The following is a 21,893-nucleotide window of genomic DNA, read 5'->3' as shown; positions in this document are numbered from 1 at the left end:
CAGAGGCAGCCATGAACTCTGCTTCGGGGAGAAGGGGGGACCCTTCCAGGAAGCTCCGCCTTTAAGCCGAGCCTGAAAGGAGATTTCCCCAGGGGAAGAGATAAAAAGGCATTTCGAAGTGGAAAAAGAGGCATGGGAAAGTGGACACGTGTAAAACAAAGTCAATAAAGAAAGCGAGGCAGGTTGCGGCCAGTTTCTAGAAAATTCTGAAACTCCTCTGGAGGTGTCTGGACTTTACTCTAGAAGCCTGTGGCTGTCTGATGGAACTTTCTGGAAGGACGGAAATGTCCTCTATCTGGGCTGCCTAATACGGTCACCAGCAGCCACACAAGGCTGCTGAACACTTGAAAAGCGGCTAGTGTGGCTGAGGAACTGAATTTTGAAGTCATTATTTAAGTTTAAGAAATTTAAATTTAAAATTGAATACACAACTTAATTATTAGAAAACTTTTCTGTAAGTCTGGGACATCTCGGGTATGTGAATCCACTTTTTCAACAGCAAATTTAATGAACTCTGAATCGAGAGCAAATGTTTTTGATAAAATTTTAGCATCCAATTTGGGATATGACGGCAATGTAAAATATACCCTGGCTTTCAAAAATTTTTCTTCTTCTTCTTCTTCTGTTTTTTTTTTTTTTTTTTTTTTGCTGAGGAAGATATTCACCCTGAGCTTCTATCCATGCCAATCTTCCTCTTTTTTCTTTTTTTTTTAGTATGTGGGCTGCCAGCACAGCATGGCAGCTAACAGATAAGTAGTGTAGGTCCACACCCGGGAACCAAGGGTGGGCCACAGAAGCAGAGCACGCTCAACTTAACCACTAGGCCACCAGGGCTGGCCCTCAAAAACTATTTAAGAGACTAACGTGAAATATCTCCTTCATAATTTTGTTCTATTGACTGTATGTTGAAACGAGAAAATTTTAGATAGACGGAGTTAAATAAAACATATTGTTAAAACCCATTTCACCTGTTTCTCTTTACTTTTTAAAACACGGCTGCTAAAAAATTTCAAATTACCTATGTGGCTTGCTTTCTGGTTCTACAGCAATGCTATGGAGCAATGGGAGCCATGGAAGGTTATAGAGAGAGGAAAAGTCCAACCCTAGAAAGGGCAGATGAAGCAGAAAGTCTGGAAGAGAAGCAAGAAGGTGGAGGGGACAGGGGCCTTCACACAAGACTCCAGAGGAGGGTTAACAAGACCACAGGACATCTCTGCGAAAACAAGTTCAGGGTTTAAAAATGAGAACGACTGTGAAAAGCGGTCAGGGTGTGTTGCCAGTTTCCTCTGACACACAGGAACAGAAGCACAGACGGAGGAGGGAAGACAGAGCACAAACGCCAGCCCCCAGACTCTGCTTCACCAGGCTCAGCCCGAGTCGGCTGATGTTCCCTCCCGGCCAGCCCCAAGGACCCCCACGTCTGCTCCTGGCGGGGTCCGGCTCGCGGAGACTCCAGCCCAGGGAGCACGGCCTCGGTGCCGGGCAGTCAGGACATCCAGGTTGACCGTCAAGGATGCACCATTCCTTCCCATCTCAGGGAAGGCAGACCCGGGGCCGCCCACAAAATTTATTTATCAAACTGAGTCACAGAAAAACCCACAAGAGCATAAAACACCTGAAAGCCTAAAAGAGCACTGCTTGCCGGGGGGGGAAAGGTCTCAGGGTGCCCCACATTGTGCAAAGAGTTTGGGCCAAACCGCTGGGAGGCAATGATGCAACGGAGGAGCGCAACTTCTCTCCTGCACAACCATCGCCTCCCTCCTCCAGGAGTGAAGAAACGCGCCCCGGCCGTGGCGTCACCAAGCGGGACCATGCAGGTGTGTGGGTGGGGTGGCCTTCTCTCCCTGACCTCTAGAGGAAGGGAGGGCCTGAGTTCCCGGTCTGGAAATTACAGCCTGGGGCCCCGTGCACTGACCAGACACCATCTTTCTTATGGTCACAGCCCACTTTCCGGAACCTCAGGCCCGCCTCTGGGGAACGCCACCTTTGGATCCAACAGACACAGAAACATGCTTCTAATTCTGAAGAGAGCAAGAGCAACGGGCCAGAATCGTAAAAAAAATAAATAAATAACCAGCTGGTCTGCAAGCTTTCTAAATAAATTCCACCGCCTTCCTTTCCCCAGGCCCCAGGCCAGGAAATGCCACTCCAGCCAGGCCCGGTTCTGTTTCGCCCCCGACCCCACTTCTCTTTAATTTGGCTTCCCCGCCCGGGGGGCAGGGGCCCACCTAGCCACCCACCCTTCCAGAAAGGATTCGCTCAACTTGCCTGCACCCGTCCTCATCACCTCAACGTGAAACGCTCATGAGCAACAACCAGTCTCTCACTCCAACACACACACACACACACACACAGACAACATATACACACAGGCGCACAAAGACACATTCACATAGAGACAACACACACCCCCATTCACACAGACATACTCACACACACATTCACACATATTCACACACACAGACATCACACACATCCACACACACACAGACACAGAAACACACAAACACAGTCACACACAGACACCCGCTCCCCCGCCACCAGAGAGCTCTCCGTCACCCCAGATCAGGCCCTGGGTGCTAAGGTGCCAGCACAATCACATCTTCTGGAACAAACTGGAAAGCATCTCCGAGTCTAACAGAACAGCAAACCACAGCTTCGCCCCGTGAAAGCACAGCCTTGAGAACCCCTCTGGGGGCCTGGGGGCCGGGCGGTCTCGGGGAGCCCAGGTTGCCGTGGTGACAGGGAGCTTTGTGGGGGGAAATAAAAGAACAAACAAGGGGGCCTCCTGCCTCCCTCCCCCACTGTTTAACTTTGTTATTAAGGCCCTGAGGGTGGCTCTTCTCGACTGTCCATTTAAAAGAACGTATTGAAGGCGATTCTCGACCCACCTTCCACCCCCCACAGAAATCAAGAAAACGCTAAGACTGCCGAGTGCTGTCTCCACCATCTTGGAAGGACTCTCTCGTTAGCTACTTCCAAACCCAGAGAGGCCTTCCAAACGCCTTTTTCAAACGTGGAAAATGGGACCAGGGCTGGCCTCGTGGGCGAGGGAGCTGAGCCACCCCCCAGGGCCCTGCACCCAGGGGTGCCCTGCTCACTGGAACGCTCCGTGCCGCCATCTTGAAATTCTGAACCCTTCAGGAACAAGGGCCCCCCTTTCCCATGCTGCTTTGGGGTCAAATATGTAGCAGAATGGGACCGCTGGTCACAGAAAAGGAAACACATGGAGAAAAGGAAAACCTGGCACATGGAGATGCATTTCTGATGCAACAACTCGGCTTGGGCTTGGAAACTGGCTCATGACCAACTGCATGAGCCTGGCCCCCACTTTCTCAGCTCTAAACAGGCCACTTGGAATTTTGGGGGCCCCCAGCTGAAAATTTCCCATGTCCCACGTCCCAAGAAATTCTCTCACATGGGCGGGGAGGGGTGTACGGAGATTTCTTCCTAGGCTGCAGGAATGAGTCTGGGCGAGGCGCATTCACCCAACCCGGGTACACAACAGGATTTCTCAGTCTTGTTTTCATTACTGCTGCCTCCCCCTCATCTTCCCACCCACCCCCCCACCTGCCAAGGAGAAAAATTAAATTACATTTAAATTTAATTAATTCATTTAAATATAATTTGATTTCTGCCTAGCGAGAGAAATTAAATACTAAGAAATAAGACTTCGTTAGGTTGGCTCAAGTTTGGGAGGGCCGCACATCACTGTAATATCTCAGACTTTTTTTTGCACCTCTCTCCTCCCGAGAACTGATTTTCGCTCCCTCGGGTCCCCAGTGAGAATGCGGTGTGGACGGAGGTATTCGGGCACAGCGAGCTTTCCAAATCGCCAGCATTTGGTCATTCAGTATTTCTAAAATGCGTCCCTCTTTTCTCGCCGTCATAAAGGCAACGCGTCCCAACGCACTTGAACCCTTTACTGACCACGTCCTGGTGCCCCCGACATCCGTATATTCTTTTCCAGGCACGACCAGCCCTCTCACGCCTTAACCTCATGAGCCACAACCGAGGGATGTGGGCAGGGTGAGGGTCACCAGCCAGGGTCACTCCCCCCCGCTGTACTGGGGCCGAGCAGGGCTGGGCCGGCTGGCGTCCACTTCCTCCTGCACCGGTCACTCCCGTGTCCTCACCCCGGGAAGAAAGTGAAGGGTAAGGGGCACCAGATCACTAGGCTCTTCAAACCTGACTTTGGCATCTTTGAGGCCAACAGTTTTGGCCTGAGCGAATCTTGTTCTCTCTACTCTGCACCCCCATCCCGGATCACAACTGCATTAGAATGAACCGGCGGGCTCCTATTTACTGCCACGGGCTCTGTAATTCACCCCTTACACACGTCATCCCATGCAATGTTCACACCCCCGAGTCAGGAATTATTGTCATCATCGTCCCGATGTACCAACAAAAAAACCGGGGCACCCAGAGAGGTTAAGCCACTTGTCCAAAGTCACACAGATGCAGTGGCAGGGCTGGGGTTGGAAGCCACGCCCATCGGACTCTGGAGCTCTTGAGAACTCACCAAAAGCCCTCCCAGGCTGGGAGATTCAGATGCAGTCAGCAGTTGCACACCTTGCCCCCAAACGAAGTGCGAAAAGAAAATAGACTCTCAGTGGAAGCAATATAATTGAACGCCTCGCAAGAAGTCACCTCTTTCTCTTTGCCCGCCAAACACGCGTAAAAAGACGCATTTACTGCCGACTTTCACACCACACGCCCAAGACAAGATGGAGAAGTCCCAGCCTCTTACGGATTCCAGCTAATTTTGTCCAACTAATTTTGTTTTGCAATTCAAAATGAGCTGCTTCTTCAGTAAGGATCAGGGGCCAGGATCTTAATGATCAACCAAAGGTAGATTTCCACAAAGCTCTTCTCATTTTGGGGGAAACAAACGATGAGGTGGGAGACCTCAGAATCTCTGAAATGCAACTGTGTCCAAAGTTGCAGATTTAAAGCGACAGTGTGGTGCGCGGATGTCTCGGCAGCTGCTACGACATTCTGGGAGCAATGGCAGCTTCTCTGGCCAACCGAGTCTCAGAGCAGCTCAGCCTCCGCTTTTTTGCATCCCCGTGGAAAGAGGAGGAAAGAGCCCTCGAAGTCCTGAAGAGAAGTCACACCCTCGGGTCCAGCGATCTTCGCGCCCTGAACCGGCATTAGCGAACTGGTCCTGAAACCTCGAGACGTGGGAATAAACCACCCCAGGGACCTTGATTTCAGCAACAGGTGTGCTCCTAAAAAATGCGGCCTCAATAGGCTTAGAATTCCCTGAAACACCCCGGGGGGAGCGCTGTTCCAGGCACTCGCTCCTTCTGGGCCCGCACTGGTGTTCCCTCGCGTGCTGCCCGGAATCCCAAGTTCGACGGGCAGGGTCTGAGGCTAGAGGACGTCCGGAGATGGCCGGCCGACCTGATCTATCACTGCTAGGTTGGCTCCCAGACACCCCAGGATGAACCTCAAAAATACGCTAAGTGACAGAAGCCAGACAGAAAAGGCCAAACGTAGAACGATTCCTTTATACGGAAGGTCCAGAACAGGTCAATCCACAGATACAGAAAGCAAATTAGTGGTGGCCAGGGGCTGGGGGGAGAGTGATGGTTAATGGGGACAGGGTTTCCCTTTGGGGTGATGAAAACGTTTAGGAACTAGACAGAGGCAATGGTTGTACCACACTGTGAATATCCTACACGCGGCTTGAACATGGTTCATTCAAGATCTGTGAGCTTTACCTCAATAAAAAGAAAAACACAGGCATTCCTGGAAATCTCTAGTCTCCATGTCACAAGCCGAGGCCAGTCAGAGCTCAACCCACCCCCGTTTACCTAAAATCAAGACCACGGGGGTCGTTCTGACACCCCTCCAACCTGCACCCCACTAGAGTGACCGAAGGTCCTGGGTTGCCCAGGATGGAGGGGGCTCCCAGGACCCAGTGGACCCCCCAACTCCCCGCCCTCTCACTTCACCTCCCAGCACCATCGCAAATCTTCCCTGTGTCTGTAGTTCTGCTTAGAAGTCCCAAACATGCCCCCCGGGCATGCTCTTTCCTCTTTGCCCTCTCACCTACCATATCCCAGCGTGCAGGTCACCTCCTCCAAGAAGCTCTCCCTGGCCTTCCCCAGGGAGAATTAATCCCCCCAAACCTCTCTACACAGCTCAGAAATCAACGGTGCAGGGTCTGGAGCCAGACCGCCTGTGGTCACATCCAGGCTCCCCCACACCCCATGGCATCAATCTGGTGCCTCGGTTTTCCCATCTGTAAAAGGGGCACAAGGGTAGCTTCTTAAGGTTTAAATGAGGGAGGATTAAATGAACCCCCTTGTGAAAAGGACCCAAAGCAATGAGGGACACAGGAGCTCTCAGTACGTGTTAGCTGTTCTTCATACGTGTTTCTCTGCCGAACTTGTCACTTTTCTTCCTTTATCTGTCTTCCTGGTCAGTCTGTGAGCCCTACAAGGGCGAGGGTTGAAATCTATGAAAATTTGCATCCACAGAACCTAGAACTAGGCTCAAAACCTCACAGGCGCTTCTCAGGGTGACCCAGTGTTCCGGTCTGTCCAGGATGGAGGGGTTTCCCCAGATGCAGGATTTTGGAGCTTCCACCAGGAAAAGTCCCAGGCAAACCGGGACAGGCTGGTCACCCAGATCCTTCAACAGCTGTTTGTAGAAAACAAGACTCAGGTGTAAAGAGGACACGCCAAGGCCAGCCTGGATGGCATCGACGTTAGGAAGCAGACGTGAGAAAACTAAGTCTTTAAAGGAAGATGTTTATGCAAGGATAAGCCGCAGTAACACATGGTCTCGCAGTTCAGCTCGAGGTAACACGAGGGTTTGACCAACGCATGGGCCAAACGTGCTCCAGAATTGGAATCACTTAATTGGGTCTGGACCCCTCGTTTCCTGCGGGATTCCTGCGGGATTCCTGCGGGGAGCGGTGTTTCTCAACAGGGCACCCTGGGATGACCCTGCAGCAGGACAGCAAGCGAAGACGCGGGTGGAAAGAACTTGAAAAGGGAAGTGTGGAGGCGTGCAGACGCAAACAAGATAAAACCAGAAAAAAAAAGAAAGCCCCCATCTCCAAACCCCATGATCGGCCCATTTTTCCTCTGGAATGCAAGTTTCTGATGCTGCCTGCACCCCTACACTGCAGAAGGCACCCCGGGTTTGGTTGACATCCACTCCCGGTTCTGCTCGGGGTTTCGGAGGAGAGTTAAGGAGAGAGGCACTTTCGGAGACCACGTCATCATTCCACACATGCTCCTCGCTGCCTCCACCCCAAACTCAGACACACCTGTCACTCCACGTTCGTTAGCCGGTCCTTGGGGTGGCTCTAAAGCCACTTGCTCAATATGCAGGGTGTGCCATCTGTCCTCCAGAAATGACCCACTGTCTTTTTTCACGGGTGTCAAGAAAATTCACAGGCTCTAACTAGCTTGTACCCCGAGATGCCAGAAAGGTCAGCAACTCCCACTGACCCGTGTGCACAGGAAAGCGGGAGAGTTCACACCTCTGCAGGCATCTCCATCGCCATCCTCAGGCTTGTTTACAACCAGCAAGGCAGATGGGGGCCTTAGGAGCCTCGGGTCGTTTTTCCTTCCCACCCCATCCCCTTCTGGTGAAATGACCAACAGGCAGGCAGGCAGGGCCCAAAGGGAAAAGAGAGGAAGGGCACAGAGACAGAATGCCCAACGCTGCAAATTCTCCTTGAACAACTGTACGAGACACGAAGGGCTTCACAGCAGAATCCAATGAGGAAGTGACCTGGTGGGGAAACTGATGCCACAGCCTCTGAGCTCAGAGACGTCACAGGTGGGACGTCTCTGCCTGGTGCCCAAGATGCTACCACACGTGGGATTTTCAGCAACACCCACTTGAGTTCCCCTGTCATTTACAAGAGTGGGTGAGCACGGCTCATCTCTCGGGACAGCAGGAATGGCGTGGCCCTCGGCCTGGCCTGCTGAATACCCAACAGTTATTCCGACAAACGAGAAGACACGGAAGAAAGCGAGCAGGCGGGGCACGGAGCGGGGACTGGAGAGAAAACTAAGATGATGGAATTTTAAGGCAAGTCGAATGTCTAAGAGCAGAAACTCTGGGACCAAGCTTCCTCAGTTCAAAGCCCGACTCTGCCACTTCTAGGCTGTGTGAACTTGGGTGAGTTGCTTCACTTCTCTTGGTTTCCTCATCTGGAAAATGGGCTAATAACAGTACCTATACCTCAGAGGCTTGTGTGATAATAAAGCGAGTAGATGCGCTCAGAACACTGGGTTCCTCGAAAAGCATGAATTGTTGTACTTCCAGAGAAGCAGTGTAAGGCCCAGAAGAGAGTCACTTGCCCAGAGTGACACAGGTTTCATTGCCAAGAGGCAGGAGGACGCCATCACACCTTGGGCTCCCGTTCTGGGGCCACTACCCCCATAGCTTCACAGGTAGACATTCACATCTTTGTCTAAATCCCCTGCAGTCTGACGCTCCCACTCCTACCCTGTGTGGAAGACAGAATAATGCCCCCTAAACTGGTCCTAATCCCCAGGACCTGTGAATATGTGACCTTAAACGGCAAAAGGGACTTCGCAGCTGTGATTAAGTTAAGGCCCTGCAGATGGGGAGGTGATCCTGGGTTATCCAGGTGGGCCCCATCTAAGCACAGGGGTCCTTGTAAGAGGGAGGCAGGAGGGCCCGAGAAGAGAGAACATGCTACGATACTGGCTTTGAAGATGGGGGAAGAGGCTGTGAGCCAAGAACTGCAGGTGGAAAAGGCAAGCAAAGGGACTGGCCCCTGGACGCCCGGAGGAACACAGCACCTTAACTTTAACCCAGTGATGCCCGTGCTGGACTTTGACCTCCAGAACCGTAAAATAATCAGTTTGGGTTATTTTAGCCACTGAGTCTGTGGTAGCTTGTTACGGCAGCCACAGGGAACCAACACCTCGCACCTTGTGACGGCCCAGACCCCAACTGGCCGTGCAGATTCTCCAGGGGGCTCTCCCCATTCCCACGGGGGGCCCCAGTCCCTGCACTGCGGCCCCCCAGCAGAGACCTGAGCCCTTCAGCCTCCCACCCTAGTCCCCAGGCATCTCTCTGCCTGCCCTTGGCTCAGAAGGAGCCCTTCTCTGGCTCTACCTTCATTTTAACCCCGTGAGTGTGGCCATCCCGGCACGCCCTGCAGTCTCCAGGGGACTCTGCTCCAACCAGGTCCCTCCCCACCAATCCTGCCTCTCGACCGGCCCCTCTCCTGAGATCTCTAAGGGGGTTCATGTCTTCCCTTGATAAGGTATAAAAACAAAGCACCCCTCTTCCCTCAGCCCCGGTCCTCAGCCCCTCCAGCTCCCTGCTTCTCTCTCACGTCCAGAGATCACCCCCCAGGGCCGGCCTCCTTCCTCCCCCAGCCATGACCCCTCCAAGCCCACTTCCTGTTTCCCGTCCTCCTCTCCTCGGGAAGGACTTCCTCGTGCGGCCCGGCCCTGCACCTCCCTGTCCTTCAGGGGCTGCTTCCTCCCCATCAGCCCTTCCACGCCAGGTCCTCAGGGACTCGCGGTGTGCACTTAGTCCCTGTGGTGCCCCCACACCTGTCAAGCTGACCACGGCCCACCCCTGGACTGCTCCCCCGGGTCTTCACATCCGAAAGGATGCTCATCTCTCTCGGAAGCAGGGAGATGCAACTAAGACGACACACAGACGGACAGCGAAGTTTGATATCATCAGCGACAAGTCATGTGGACACCACACCCTTGCTGACACGATTGTGTGAAAAGGCTACTTTTTTGTTCCCCAAAAACCCCCGACCTCAGGCTCATCATGAGAAAACATCAGACAAACCCAGAATGGACGACTTTCTACGGGGGACCAAGCCAGTTCTCCTCAAAACTGCCAACATCACGGAAAACAAGGAAAGTCCAAGAAACCGCCACAGAGCAGAAGCGAATGAGACGTTAACTACCAAATACAAGGTAGGATCCTGGACTGGATGTTGGAACAGAATCCGGGGGAAAAACTGGTGACACCCAAATAAAGTCTGGAGTTTGGTTAACAGTAAGGTACCAACGTCAGTTTCCTAGTTGTAAGGTACCAATGTCAGTTTCCAGTTTCCTAGCTCCTGACCATGTAAGATGTTAACAGCGGGGGAAGCTGGACAGAGTATACAGGACTTCCCTACTAACTTTACAACTTTTCTGTAAATCTGAAACTATTCTAAAGTCAAAGGTTTGTGTTTTTAAAAAACCCACAACTGATACCAAGATATTTTTCACCCATCGTTACATTTGCCATTTTCCACCCTGGCAAAGAAGAAAATGTTCGGTAGCACATGCAGCTGGCCTGGGTGCGGATGTCACCCAGAGCTGGCGGGAAGGTAAACTGAGGCTCACGAAATGGAAGCACGTACCAAACTTTAACACGCATGAGTCCTTGGACCCAGCAAGTCCACGTCTAGGAATCGAGACATGACCCTGTGCATAGGTGACGTGACCCATGATGAGGCACAGGGTTATTCACCTCGATGCTGCTAGAAACCACCTAATCATCCATCGGCAGGGAACTGGGCCACCACTTATGCCGTGTCCATACAAGGGAAAGGCAGGCAACCATCAAAACAGAAGAAGGAAGAGTTTTATGGGCAGAAACGCAATTATCTCTGAGATATAACTGCCAGGAAAAGGCCCAAACAGTATTTATAGCAGGCCATCATCTGTGGATAAAGAAGGCAGAGAGACATATTTTCTTATATAATATGCATAAAGTGTCTCCAAAAGGATACACAAGAAACTGGCAACAGTGGCTGCCTGTAAACGGGGGAGGAAGGTGGGCTGGGGCCTGCAGTGAACCGACACTTTCCACTCTTACATCCTTGCTGGCCTTTCATAGGTTGAGCCATAGCAATAAGACACGATCAAAAAATTAGATTAGGAAAATTAAATACAGGCTTCCACCACTCTCTGAAATTTCACTTTACGCCACACCTCTTTCACCAAAGACCTACATTAGTACCTGTTTTCGATCACCAAAAGCAATCCCAAGAGGATTTTCACTTTCATGAAAAAAGGCAAAAATAGCATTCAGCCTTTGCTTTGCGGCGACCTGAGCAGTCGAGCGTGCAGCTGTATTTCAAGCCTTCCACGTCACCCACACATCAGCCACGGCTGATGACGAACCCTGACCTTTGACTTGGAGGCAGCAGACACAGAAGGGGTTGACGCTAGTGACCTGTCTGCCCTGATGAGACGTTAACAGATGACCCCCTTCCTCTCTCTCTTGCACCACAATCTCCTCTACCTCCCACCACCCCCACCTTTGATGACTCAGCCTAGGGTGCCACCACCACGAGCACCACCTCTTGCCTTCCAGCATGCTCGCTGGCTTCCCCATTCTGGTAAGCAAAACTACACTGTGCACGCATTATTTCTTTCCTTTGCTTTTCTTTTTTTTTTATTGAGGAAGATTAGCCCTGAACTAACATCTGCTGCCAATCCTCCTCTTTTTGCTGAGGAAGACTGGCCCTGAGCTAACATTCGTGCCCATCTTCCTCTACTTTATATGTGGGACGCCTACCACAGCATGGCTTGCCAAGCGGTTCCATGTTCACACCCGGGATCCGAACCAGCGAACCCTGGGCCGCGGAAGCGGAACGTGCGCACTTAACCGCTGCGCCACTGGGCTGGCCCCACATTATTTCTACTTTCTGTAGGCTGTGTATTTATCACATCACTCCTGCCTTCACTGTGTGTTAGTGTGATTTTAGGTTTCCTGTGTTATTTGTATGATTTGGTAGGCCATGTTTTGGGTCCGGGAATGCTCAAAAATTTTTCCCATATATAATTGCTTCTTTCCTTGATGCCATTTCAGCTCACAAAGTTTCAAAAGAACGCCCTACTTTTGGACGGCGGGGGAAAAAACTCGTAAATTAAATAAACTATACTTATGAATTATATTTACTAAATTTATAATTTTATAATTAACTAATTATAACTTACTATAATTAATTATAACATATTTATAATTAAGTAAATTAAAATCAATTTAAAATTTAATTTAATGTAAAATAAAATAAATCTCTTATTTTTCATGGAAAAAAAAAACCTTCTCTACAAACCCTCCCCAGGGTGGCCTCCCACGTCCTCCCGCCTCTGGGTGAATGACATCGTCATCGCCCTTTGTCCCCTGAACTGTGTCTCCCATCCGGCCCAGCACCTGGCCCTCGGCCCCTCTCTGAGTGTTTGCAGAGTGACTAAAGTTTCTAATTACTTCCGTTTGGTGAGAAGACAGGGCACTCCACCATTCCCGCTATGTCATCCCCGAATTCATACCAACAACACCCTGTTTACCGACATCAAGCTCTCTTCGCATTTTGTGCTGATCCATTTTTCACCCGGGAGGTTCCGAAGGCTGATGGTGGATGGAGGTTTGGGGGGACATGGACCCTCCCTCACCCACCTTAAGGAACCCATTTGGGGAGGCAAAGTGAACCAATGTGGGGAGACACGGGAGCAGACACAAACAGGAAACTGAGTCCAGGTTCTAAGGCCACTGGAGGGTCTCGAGGACACAGGCGAGGGCAGAAGAGGACGTGCAGGGGGACAGCGTGACCAAGCACTCAGAAGCAGGCTCACCTGTGTCCTGTGGGGAGACCAACGGCGGTTGGCCAGAAGGGTGGGGTCGGGTTACGGGACCCATCATAGCACCAGGAGCCTGGGCCTGGGGTGGGCACCAGGCTGGACCTTTTGGGGACAGACCCCACACAAGGGTTCTGTTCAATTAACCAGCAGCCCAAGAGCGACTGGGAAACCCCCAAAAGCATTCAACTCCTGCCAAGAAGGAAGAGTTCACATTCTAAAAATAGGCCCAAAATCTAGAATACCAGGCGAAACCGACCACCACAGAAGCCACGACAGCTCCCCATGAATACAAACACTCATGAAAGGCCCCCGGCCCACAGCCGAGGGGGTCCTCTCCCCAGACCACGTCTGAACACAAGGAAAACTCCAGTCTCACGACTTCTGGTGTTTCTTCACTCCAATCGATGGTCTCTTTCAACATCCCTCCCCAAAAAGTATCTTAACCATTTTCTAAAATCAGTCCCATATTTCTCTCCACCTTCTTAAAGTCTAAAAAAAAATAAATAAATCGGAAAATGCTTGTGTCGGCTTCTTGTGGTTCCGTGCTATCCCCGGCTGCCGACAGTCCGACCTGGGGCTGCTGGAAGCCCCCACTCACCCATCACTGGCTGCGTCACAGCTTCCGAGGACGCGGAAACCAGCGTCCGGTATGTAAGAGCTCCGTGTAAAGTAGGAGTTCCTCCCGCTCCTCAGTCCTGGCTCTATTCCAGATCACTGCAGGTATTGTAACTGTCACGTCTTTGAAAACTACAGAAAACGACAGTCTGGCCTTTAGCAAGACTTAGGGATAAAGTGAGAAAAGGGTGGTAAACACTACCTACGGCGTTCATTTAAAGCCTGCCCCAGGTCCTCTGACCCATCCCACACCTTCCAGCCCTCGAGGACAGACGCTGTCCTGGTGCATCCTGATTGCTTCCTGTCTGCAAGTCTGATTCTGACTCCCTAACTGGACCACATCACCCTCCTCCAGGAAGCGCTGAGCTCTCCGTCTCTCTGGATTCCCCACAGGGCTTTGGGAAAGCTACGCACACAGCATCTCCTTGCAGAGCACAGGTTTCGTGCACAAAGCTGACATATCTATCTCCTATCCGAGGGGGATCACCACAGCACGAGCTCTTTAAAAGTGCGTATTTTTTTAAGTAAGGAAGAAAAGACAAATCTTCCTTACAGAAGAATTCCAAACGACAGGCGTAGATTCTCCCGCCTGCAGGAGGAGGAGTTAACCTCCACCCTCCCTCTCCTGGCTCTGGGCTGGATTTAGCGTCTTGCTTTTAAAGAACAGGCTATGAAAAAAGAAACAGTAACTCTACAATGGAAAAACCTAGCAACCACCACCAGTAATCTAGAGAAGAAGGCTGATGTCATTCGCGATGCCATGGGGATTTCATCTGCCCCCGGTGGGATGTGATGAGAAGGGAACCTCTCCTCTGTGGGCTTCTGCCCCAGAACCATAACCCCTGCGTCATCATGAGAAAAACATCAGACAAACCCAATTTGAGGGAAATTCTACAAAATCTCTGACAGGTACTCCTCAAAAATGGTCTTGAAAAACAAGAAAAGACTGAGAAACAGGGACCAACCAAAGAAGCCTGGGAGATGGGGCGATTAAATGCCACGTGGTACCCAGGATGGGGTCTTGGAACAGAAAAAAGGACATTAGTGGAAAAAATGATGAACTCCAAATAAAGTCTGGAGTTTGGTTAATAGTGAGGTCCAACAGCAGTTTCTCAGTTTGACAAATGTTCTGTGGTGATGGTGTAATATTTTAGCAGCGGGCGGAGGGATTTACAGGCCCCCCCCCCACCTCTACTAACTTTGCAACTTTCTTGCAAATCTAAAATTAAACTGTAAGGTGAACTGGAATAGGCTGGCCTCACCCGAAGGCATTCCAGTTCAATTTAAAAAACCCAACATTTTTTAAAAGGCGAGCTTTTTTTAAGGAAGTATTTTTTTTTTAAGTGTGTTTTGGTTAAATGCCAAAGATTAAGCGGAGGCGGGGGTGATGATCACGGTTTCTAAGATGTCTAATCAGGGAGATAAAAAAAAAAAGAGAGAGAGAGAGAGAGAGAAAGTGATCTCAAAATTTAAGCAAACGGGTCAGCCTTCAAGTTTACAGAAACTCCCAAACTCCTCCCAGCTGACCACTCATGGATGCCCAGCCCCAAACCTCCTCTCCCTAAAGATGTAAATTTCCGAACTCACAAAGTGGTTTCCACCACATGCGTGTGATAAAACCTTCTAAAAATACATCCTCAAGCTGCCACAGAACTGCTTTCTTGATTTAGGTATCAGATCGACATACAAAAGGCAGGGCCTTCAGCGGGAAGATAAAGCAGCTTTTTAACCACCAACTTAATCCCCTAAAATCAGTTCTTTCAGGAAGAAAAAGGAAGATTATTCAATTCCAATCCCCACCCCCATCCTCTGGCCCCAGAAAAGAAACCCAGAGCAGGGTTTCCCAGACGAGAATCTGTGAATCACAGAAATGACCCAGTGGAAAAAGGCACTCCTTGGGTAAAAGAAGGGCATGCACGCCCCTTTGTCAGGTCCCCTAAGAAAACAGCCTCGCTGGGACACAAGGTGGAGAACCAGCTGGGCAGGCCAAAAAGATATGGTCTTTTAGGATCTCTGGAGAAAAGTGTTCTTTTCAAGAATGCGAGCATAGTGAAAGCTGATTTCAATAAACCCTAAGAAAACTATCCAACCTGGACATTTATTATATTTATTATTATTAAATGGAATACTGCTCAAAATCCTTAGACTGAGGACCAATGGCTGGCAACCTTCAAAATACAGATTCTGCAATCTTTTTGTCATGATGGAATTTCACCTACACATGGCTCCAGAATACATCCAGGGCACATGGTGCTTCTTTAACTCTAAGGAGGAAGAATTTAGACACAAGGGAAAATTGGCATCTCCAGCCCTCTTCTGGAAAGGAAGTGAGAAATTGCACTACCGTTCTTAGATCATTTGACCCCCAAAGAAATTCAAATTCAGTATACCTCCCTAAAAATATGGAAGCTCATAGACAAATATTTCAGAGAAATGTTTTCAAATTCCATCTTCTGAATTCTGTCATGTGGGGCGACATGCTCCACAAGTCACATATAGTTACCACAATCCGAAAGCCGGGTTCCAACACGGCCTAACTACAAATTACAGTGATTTGTGGAATGGAAAATGCTTCCAGTGGGGAGCTGGGCTGCTCCCCCAGAATCAGAGAGGCAATTTCACTCCGGATGCCTGGTGAAACCACATCCCCCATTTCCACATGAATGATGGTTTCTTTTTCTTCTTCTTCTTCTTTTTTTTTTTTTTTAGGAAGACTGGCCCTGAGCTAACATCTGCCGCCAACCCTCCTCTTTTTGCTGAGAAAGACTGGCCCTGAGCTAACATCCGTGCCCATCTTCCTCTACTTTCTATGTGGGACACCTACCACAGCATGGCATGCCAACTGGTGCCATGTCCACACCCAGAATCTGAACCAGCAAACCCCAGGCCGCTGAAGCGGAACGGGCAAACTTAACCACTGCGCCACCAAGCCGGCCCCCATGAATGATGGTTTCTGATGAAACCGCGCAAGGAGAACATTAAGAGGACAGTACCAGGAGACGAAATTGGATGGACCCTGATTATCAACTTTGCACAAAAACAGGCACCCTGACAAAAGATCAAGACGCCCACTAAGGAAAACGAAGGCTGGCTGTTTCGTTCACAGAGTAAGATCATGCCTGATTCTCTTCTTGATCCTCCACGTTTTCTGTCAGGTTGTTATTTTTTCATATAACTTTAAAAAATATCAACCCATCGTCTATGAATAACGAATGTCCCTGGACTCAAGGTTAAGGCAAGTCAAGCCTGGGCTCTTAAAATTTACCCCAGGAACCCTGTCAATTCTAAAGCTCCGTAACCTAAGTAGCTTAAATTCTCCATCATTTTCTCTGAAGTTAACACCGATAAGGAAGAAAGTGCTTCCGGCTTTTAGGATGGTGAATTAACCTCCCACCTGCTACGAAATGAGCAGGGAATCACCCCACCCACCCTCGAGATTGTCTTTCTTCTATCCATACTTAAGCCCTATGAAATGACACATACACACAGTTCTTCACTGAAATAGCCTGCAGCCTGGGGACAACTTCATCAGCCACAGACGTGTTATCACAGCTGCCCGGGGTGCCAACTCCGCTTCGAACAAAAAGATGAAATTGTGGAGACCCAGGAAAGAACCGCTTTGAGCTCAAATAACCATTTTAAGAGAAGTAAACACCACTTAAGTTCAGAACAAGCCAGGGGCAGCCAAAGGGGCACCAAAGACACCAACACGTCTGTACTAAAGAAGAGACAGACAGAGTCAGGTCTGTGTGCCTGACGGGATGGACCACCTCGCCCACTGGGCTGTTTCCACTGCAGTAAAAGCAAAAATGAAAGAGGATGAGTCGTGGTGCCAAGACTCTAGGACTTTCTCTGACGGACCCCTTTTTTCCACTGTCACGGGAGCTTTGGTTTGAGTCATCTTTGGGGGGTGAATTTTAAGTTCCTGCAGGCCACCAGCCCAGCCCCAGAGCAGCACGATACACACCTCCGATCAGCAGGGATGGTTAACGGCAGCAAAGGATACACACGTTGATCCCCTTGAAAATTAACTTGGGCTGGAAACACCTTCCGGCTGCTTCCCTCTCCCTGCTTCCCCTTTCACTGCCGCCGGCCCCGGGCTTGTCTTTGTCTCCTACTGAGCTTTGCTGAGGCCTTCTGCTCGTCTGGAATGCTGCCATGACCACATGTTCCTTCTGCCACATGTACTGAGGCCTCTGCTCTTCTGTTAACCTTTCCCTGACTGACCTGGCCCCAGGCTCCCAGCTTCCTCCCTTCCACTCTCTCAAGCCCTTCCAGGCATTAGCGAGCGCTGACTTTTTCACCTGTGTGTGTGTGTTTCCCGCTTTCCACCCACAGCGTAAAACCCTCAGGACCCAGAGCCATTTCTTCTGTGTCCTATAAAGGGTAAGGGTGTCACTTTATTTCCCCACAGCCAGCTCATAAAAGGGACTGATGGAACAAAGGGAAACTAACTTCAAAGACAGACAATTACTTCAATCTAGAATTTGAGAGACTTAAGAAATTGATCCTGGCCTCAGAGCAGTCAGCGAGTCACTTAATCCATGAAAACATTACAAGGGTATTTTTTTCAAATGTGAATAAAAGCATCTATTATTAACGCCTTAAAGGAACAGGAAAAAGGGAAGGGGGGCCTCTCCCATACTAGATCTGAAATAAATGTTTCTTAGAGACTCTGGTGTAGGTTTAGCTCCCAGAGCAAGGGCTGGCTGAGACCAACGCCAGGGGAACACGGTTATCATTCGGTGCCAGGCACGGCAGGTCACCTGCTCTCTGAACTATGATAAAACCCAGCACAATGACAGAGCCCCAGATACCAGCTCAGGTCTCTCTTTACAGGCATGCAGGTTAGTCCTATTTTAACAGAGTCACCCTGCAAAGCTTGGGGGTGGGAGAAGGAAGGTAAACAAGGCAGTCAACACACTCTAAGGCAGGCCATGCCTTTCCTTAAAGGGCCCGGGGGGAACTGCAGGGCTGACCCGCCTTCCACGCAGCCCCTGAACCAGCACCAGCTCGCTGGCCCAAGGAGAGGATTTATTCCCTCTGGGAAGGCTGTGAGGGGGGAGTCAAATCTGAGGGCTCAGACGGGAAGGCCCTGTAGTTTCCAGAAACTGCGGATTTCCCAAACGCCAAAGCTCAGTCGAACAGGCAATGACATCAGCCTCACTATCTGCAAGCACAAAAGCGACCAGAAAACTACTGAAGGTCCAGCTGGCCTGATCCCTGGAATGCACGGCCCTCCCAGAATAGGCCCATTTCCCCCACACCTGCGCTCCCGTGACCCTGGCCAGGATCCGCTTGCGCAACATCAACCCCACGGTCCAGATCGATAATGATCGGAAAAGCAAAGGGGAAGAGGGCACCTGCTCAGCTCGACGGGGAAGGGCGATGTCCACTCCGCCCCTGGTTCCCCGAGGCATCCATATGCACCAGCGGAAGGGATCTGGGCCAACGCCGGCGCCCACAGGGTGCCCACCTTACCCCGCGGGGAGGGGGTCTGGCCAGGGCCAAGGCTCCCTTCGCGCCCCAAGTCCGGGGTGTCCACCTCTCGGGGGCTCCCTAGGCCCTGGGGTGTCCACACAGGCACCCGCCGAGCGCGGCCCTGGATCCCGCGTGGAACCCCGGGGGCAGGGGCAAAAACGCAGGCGCCGTGGCCCCTAGGAGCCGAATTTCTGGGACCAGCGTCCAGAAATTTGTTATTATTATTATTTTTTTTTTGTCTGTGTTGTTTTTGTTTCTGAATCCTCACGGCTGACGACTCTGGAGATCTCAACTCTGAGATGGCAGCCACCAGAGCAAATCTGGACATTCTTGAAAAGCCCCGGGGCGTCCCCTCCGGGGAGGGGGGCACCGCGGGATGGGAGGGGCGCGCTTGCACCTTGGGACCCCACGACCCGCGGGCGATCGGCGCCCTGGGGGAAGCAGGATCGGAGCCCAGTTGTCCCCTGGCCGGGACGAGACCCAAGCCCGGGCGGCCCCGCGCGGACGATCTCGGCCGGACTCCTCCGCCCTCCACCCCCGCGACCCGCTGGCGTCCCCGGCCGCCACCCCCCCACACCCGGCACGATGTCCCGGGTCTCCCGGCCTCGGCTGCCCCGAGCCCCGGGCAGGTGCTGGCGCCGCGGGGCCCCCGCTCCGAGCCGCCGCGCCCCCCATCAGCGCCCCGACTCACCGCCGCCCGCGAGCCAGCCGAGCCGGGAGGTCTGAGCCGGGCGGGCGGCGGGTGGAGGAGGGCCCGGCGCCGGGGGCGGGGGCTGGACCGGCCGGGGCGGGGCGCGCCGGGCTTCCGGCCTCTCCCGCCTCCGCGCGCGCCCGGGACCCGCGCCCGGCGGCCCCCCGCCCCGAGACCCACCCCCCACCGACTTCCCTATCCCGCCCTTCCCCTCCACCCCTCCGGTCTCCACGGCCCCCAGGGTCCACCCCCGACCCCGCTCACCTCCTGGCACCCCCACTTTCAGCCCAGGCCCCTCGCGCCCCATCCCGGGGTCTCCCCTTTCGGAGGCTGCCCCTGCACGTGGATGCCCGACGCGTGCCCCGGACACCCCGGACGCTCCCCTCCTGATCCCGGCCCTGCTCGCCCCGCTGCCCCAGGTCCTCCATCTCTGCATTCCTTCTCCTTGCCCGCCCTCCGTCCCCGGTCCACCACCCTCGAGTCCCGGCCCGCGCTCCCTGTCCTCCGGAGGGTGGCCCTTCTCTCCCCATAACCCAGTTCTGTACGTTCAGACGCATCCAGACAGCCCAAGACACTCTGTGTGCCTGTGGGTAAATCACCCACTCTCTCTGGGCCTCCGTTTTCTGTCTGTAAAATGGGCTTAACAGCACGTATCTCGTAAAATCGACTGAGATAATGCAAGCAAAGGGGTTAGCGCAGATTAAGTGTTAGGAAAACCGAAGTGCTGTCTTGGTACCTTGTGTGCCCCCAGGGTGGCCTGTGGCCCCTAGGCGCTGTCTCACTCCATCACTGAAAGCTCGGGGAATTAATAATTGCTGTTTCAACATCCACTCAACCGTTTGCCCCTAAGTGGGTGCTGCCTGCCTGTCTGATAAAAGCCGGGTCTGCCTGCCATTGTGATAACAGCAGCACTGATCCAGCGGGGCCCCCTGGGAAGTCATTATAGGGCATTAAGGAGCTTGTGTGGCTTTGAGAGTAGAGTCCTGGAGATGGGTAGCTCCCTAATGTGGCCATCTACAGAGATGCCACTTAGGCGGGGAGCCTAGGAGCCCTGCGGTGGATGCATGGATCTGAATGCCAGAACTCCAGTGGTGGAATCCCGTGCCTTTGCACTGAGAGTCTAGAGGCACTGAAACCCAGACAGGGAGAGCGACTTGCCCAAGGTCCCACAGCAATCTGGCCCCTCGGTCCCTGTGCAAAGCTCTCACCACCTTTCACCGTGGGGACCCAGCTCCCGTCCGCTGTGGATGTATTACTCAACGGGTGGAGGGGATTTCAAAATCTTCTCAAGCATGGGAGTGGCCAGGTAGCTGTTAGTAATGAGGCCAAGCTGTTATGGTTTTAAAACTATAGAGGAAGCAGGATCATGGCCAACCTCTGCCATTCTGCATTCTCAAGGTGGGCAAAAAGACCTATGGGCCTGACATTGAACCAGAATATCGCAGACCATCATCGAGAGCAGGACGCACGCCCAGCAGAAAATCTGACAGAGCAAGATGTTCAAGAAGCAGCCCTGTGTGGATGCTTTTCTTCCTTCCTCCTTTCCTTCCAATCTCCCCTTCCTTTCTCTCCTTCTTCCTTTCTACAGAAGGGAAAGTGGTCACACACCTGAATTTCCATCTGTCTTTTAGTCCGTACTACCACGTCCTCCTTCGTTTTTCTCCACGCAGCTGTGGACCACAACAGGAGCTGGCTTTGTTTTCCATCTGTCCTAAACACTTACTTGTAGCTGGGAGCTTGCCATTATTTATGGGGAAAGCCATAAAACTCTCACTCTTTTTTAATCCCCGAAAAACCACAGAGATTGAATTTCCGACCCAAGACTTCAAGAAGAGAAGAAAAATAAACAGGCCCCGTGATCATCTCAATCGGTGCAGAAAAAGCATTTGACAAAATCCAACACCTTTTAATGATAAAAACGCTCAACAGACTAGGAAGAGAAGGAAACATCCTCAGCCTGATAAAGAGCATCTACAAAATGCCCACAGCTAACATCATCATCCATGGTGAGAGCCTGGATGCTTCCCTCCTGAGATGAGAAACGAGCAACAGTGTCTGCTTTTGCCGCTTCTGTTCAACATCGTATTGGAAGTCCTAGCCAGGGCAATCCGGCAAGAAAAAGAAAAAAAAAGCATCCCGATTGGAAAGGCAGAAGTAAAGCCATCTCTATTGGCAGGTGACATGATCTTATATATAGAAAAACCCTAAAGAATCCACAAAAAAACTATTAGTGCTAATGAACGAGCTCAGCCAGGTGGCAGGATACTAGATTGACATACAGAAATCAGTTGCATCTCTATACGCTAGCAAAGAGCAATACAAAAAGGAACTTCAGGGGCCAGCCAGGTGGCATAGTGGTTAAGTTTGCGCACTCTGCTCCAGTGGTTCAGGATTCACAGGTTTGGATCCCGGGTGTGGACCTACACACTGCTCATCAAGCCATGCTGTGGCGGCATCCCACATACAAAATAGAGAAAGATTGGTACAGATGTTAGCTCAGG

General features: G+C 51.6%; 1 protein-coding gene across 4 annotated transcripts in view; it reads right to left on the bottom strand.

The window, feature by feature from the left end:
- LITAF (lipopolysaccharide induced TNF factor) overlaps positions 1–19,791 on the bottom strand; it is a 28,451-nt gene extending 8,660 nt beyond the window's left edge. The window contains exon 1 of one of the 4 annotated variants that reach the window (XM_070484922.1): positions 19,657–19,791. In XM_070484922.1, coding sequence (XP_070341023.1) covers positions 19,657–19,699 — 43 coding nt within the window. In that variant the 5' untranslated portion in view covers positions 19,700–19,791. Of the gene's footprint in view, positions 1–13,203; positions 13,733–17,187; positions 17,537–19,392; positions 19,518–19,656 lie in introns of those variants that run through there. The other 3 variants (XM_044746787.2, XM_070484924.1, XM_070484923.1) reach the window with 3 other exon arrangements.
- Between the last annotated feature and the right edge of the window lie 2,102 nt (positions 19,792–21,893).

Source organism: Equus asinus, chromosome 14 (genome assembly GCF_041296235.1).
Source record: "Equus asinus isolate D_3611 breed Donkey chromosome 14, EquAss-T2T_v2, whole genome shotgun sequence".
NCBI classification, from domain to species: Eukaryota; Metazoa; Chordata; class Mammalia; order Perissodactyla; family Equidae; genus Equus; species Equus asinus.
Note: the sequence above shows the minus strand (reverse complement) of the source record. Positions and strands in the feature narration are given on the sequence as shown.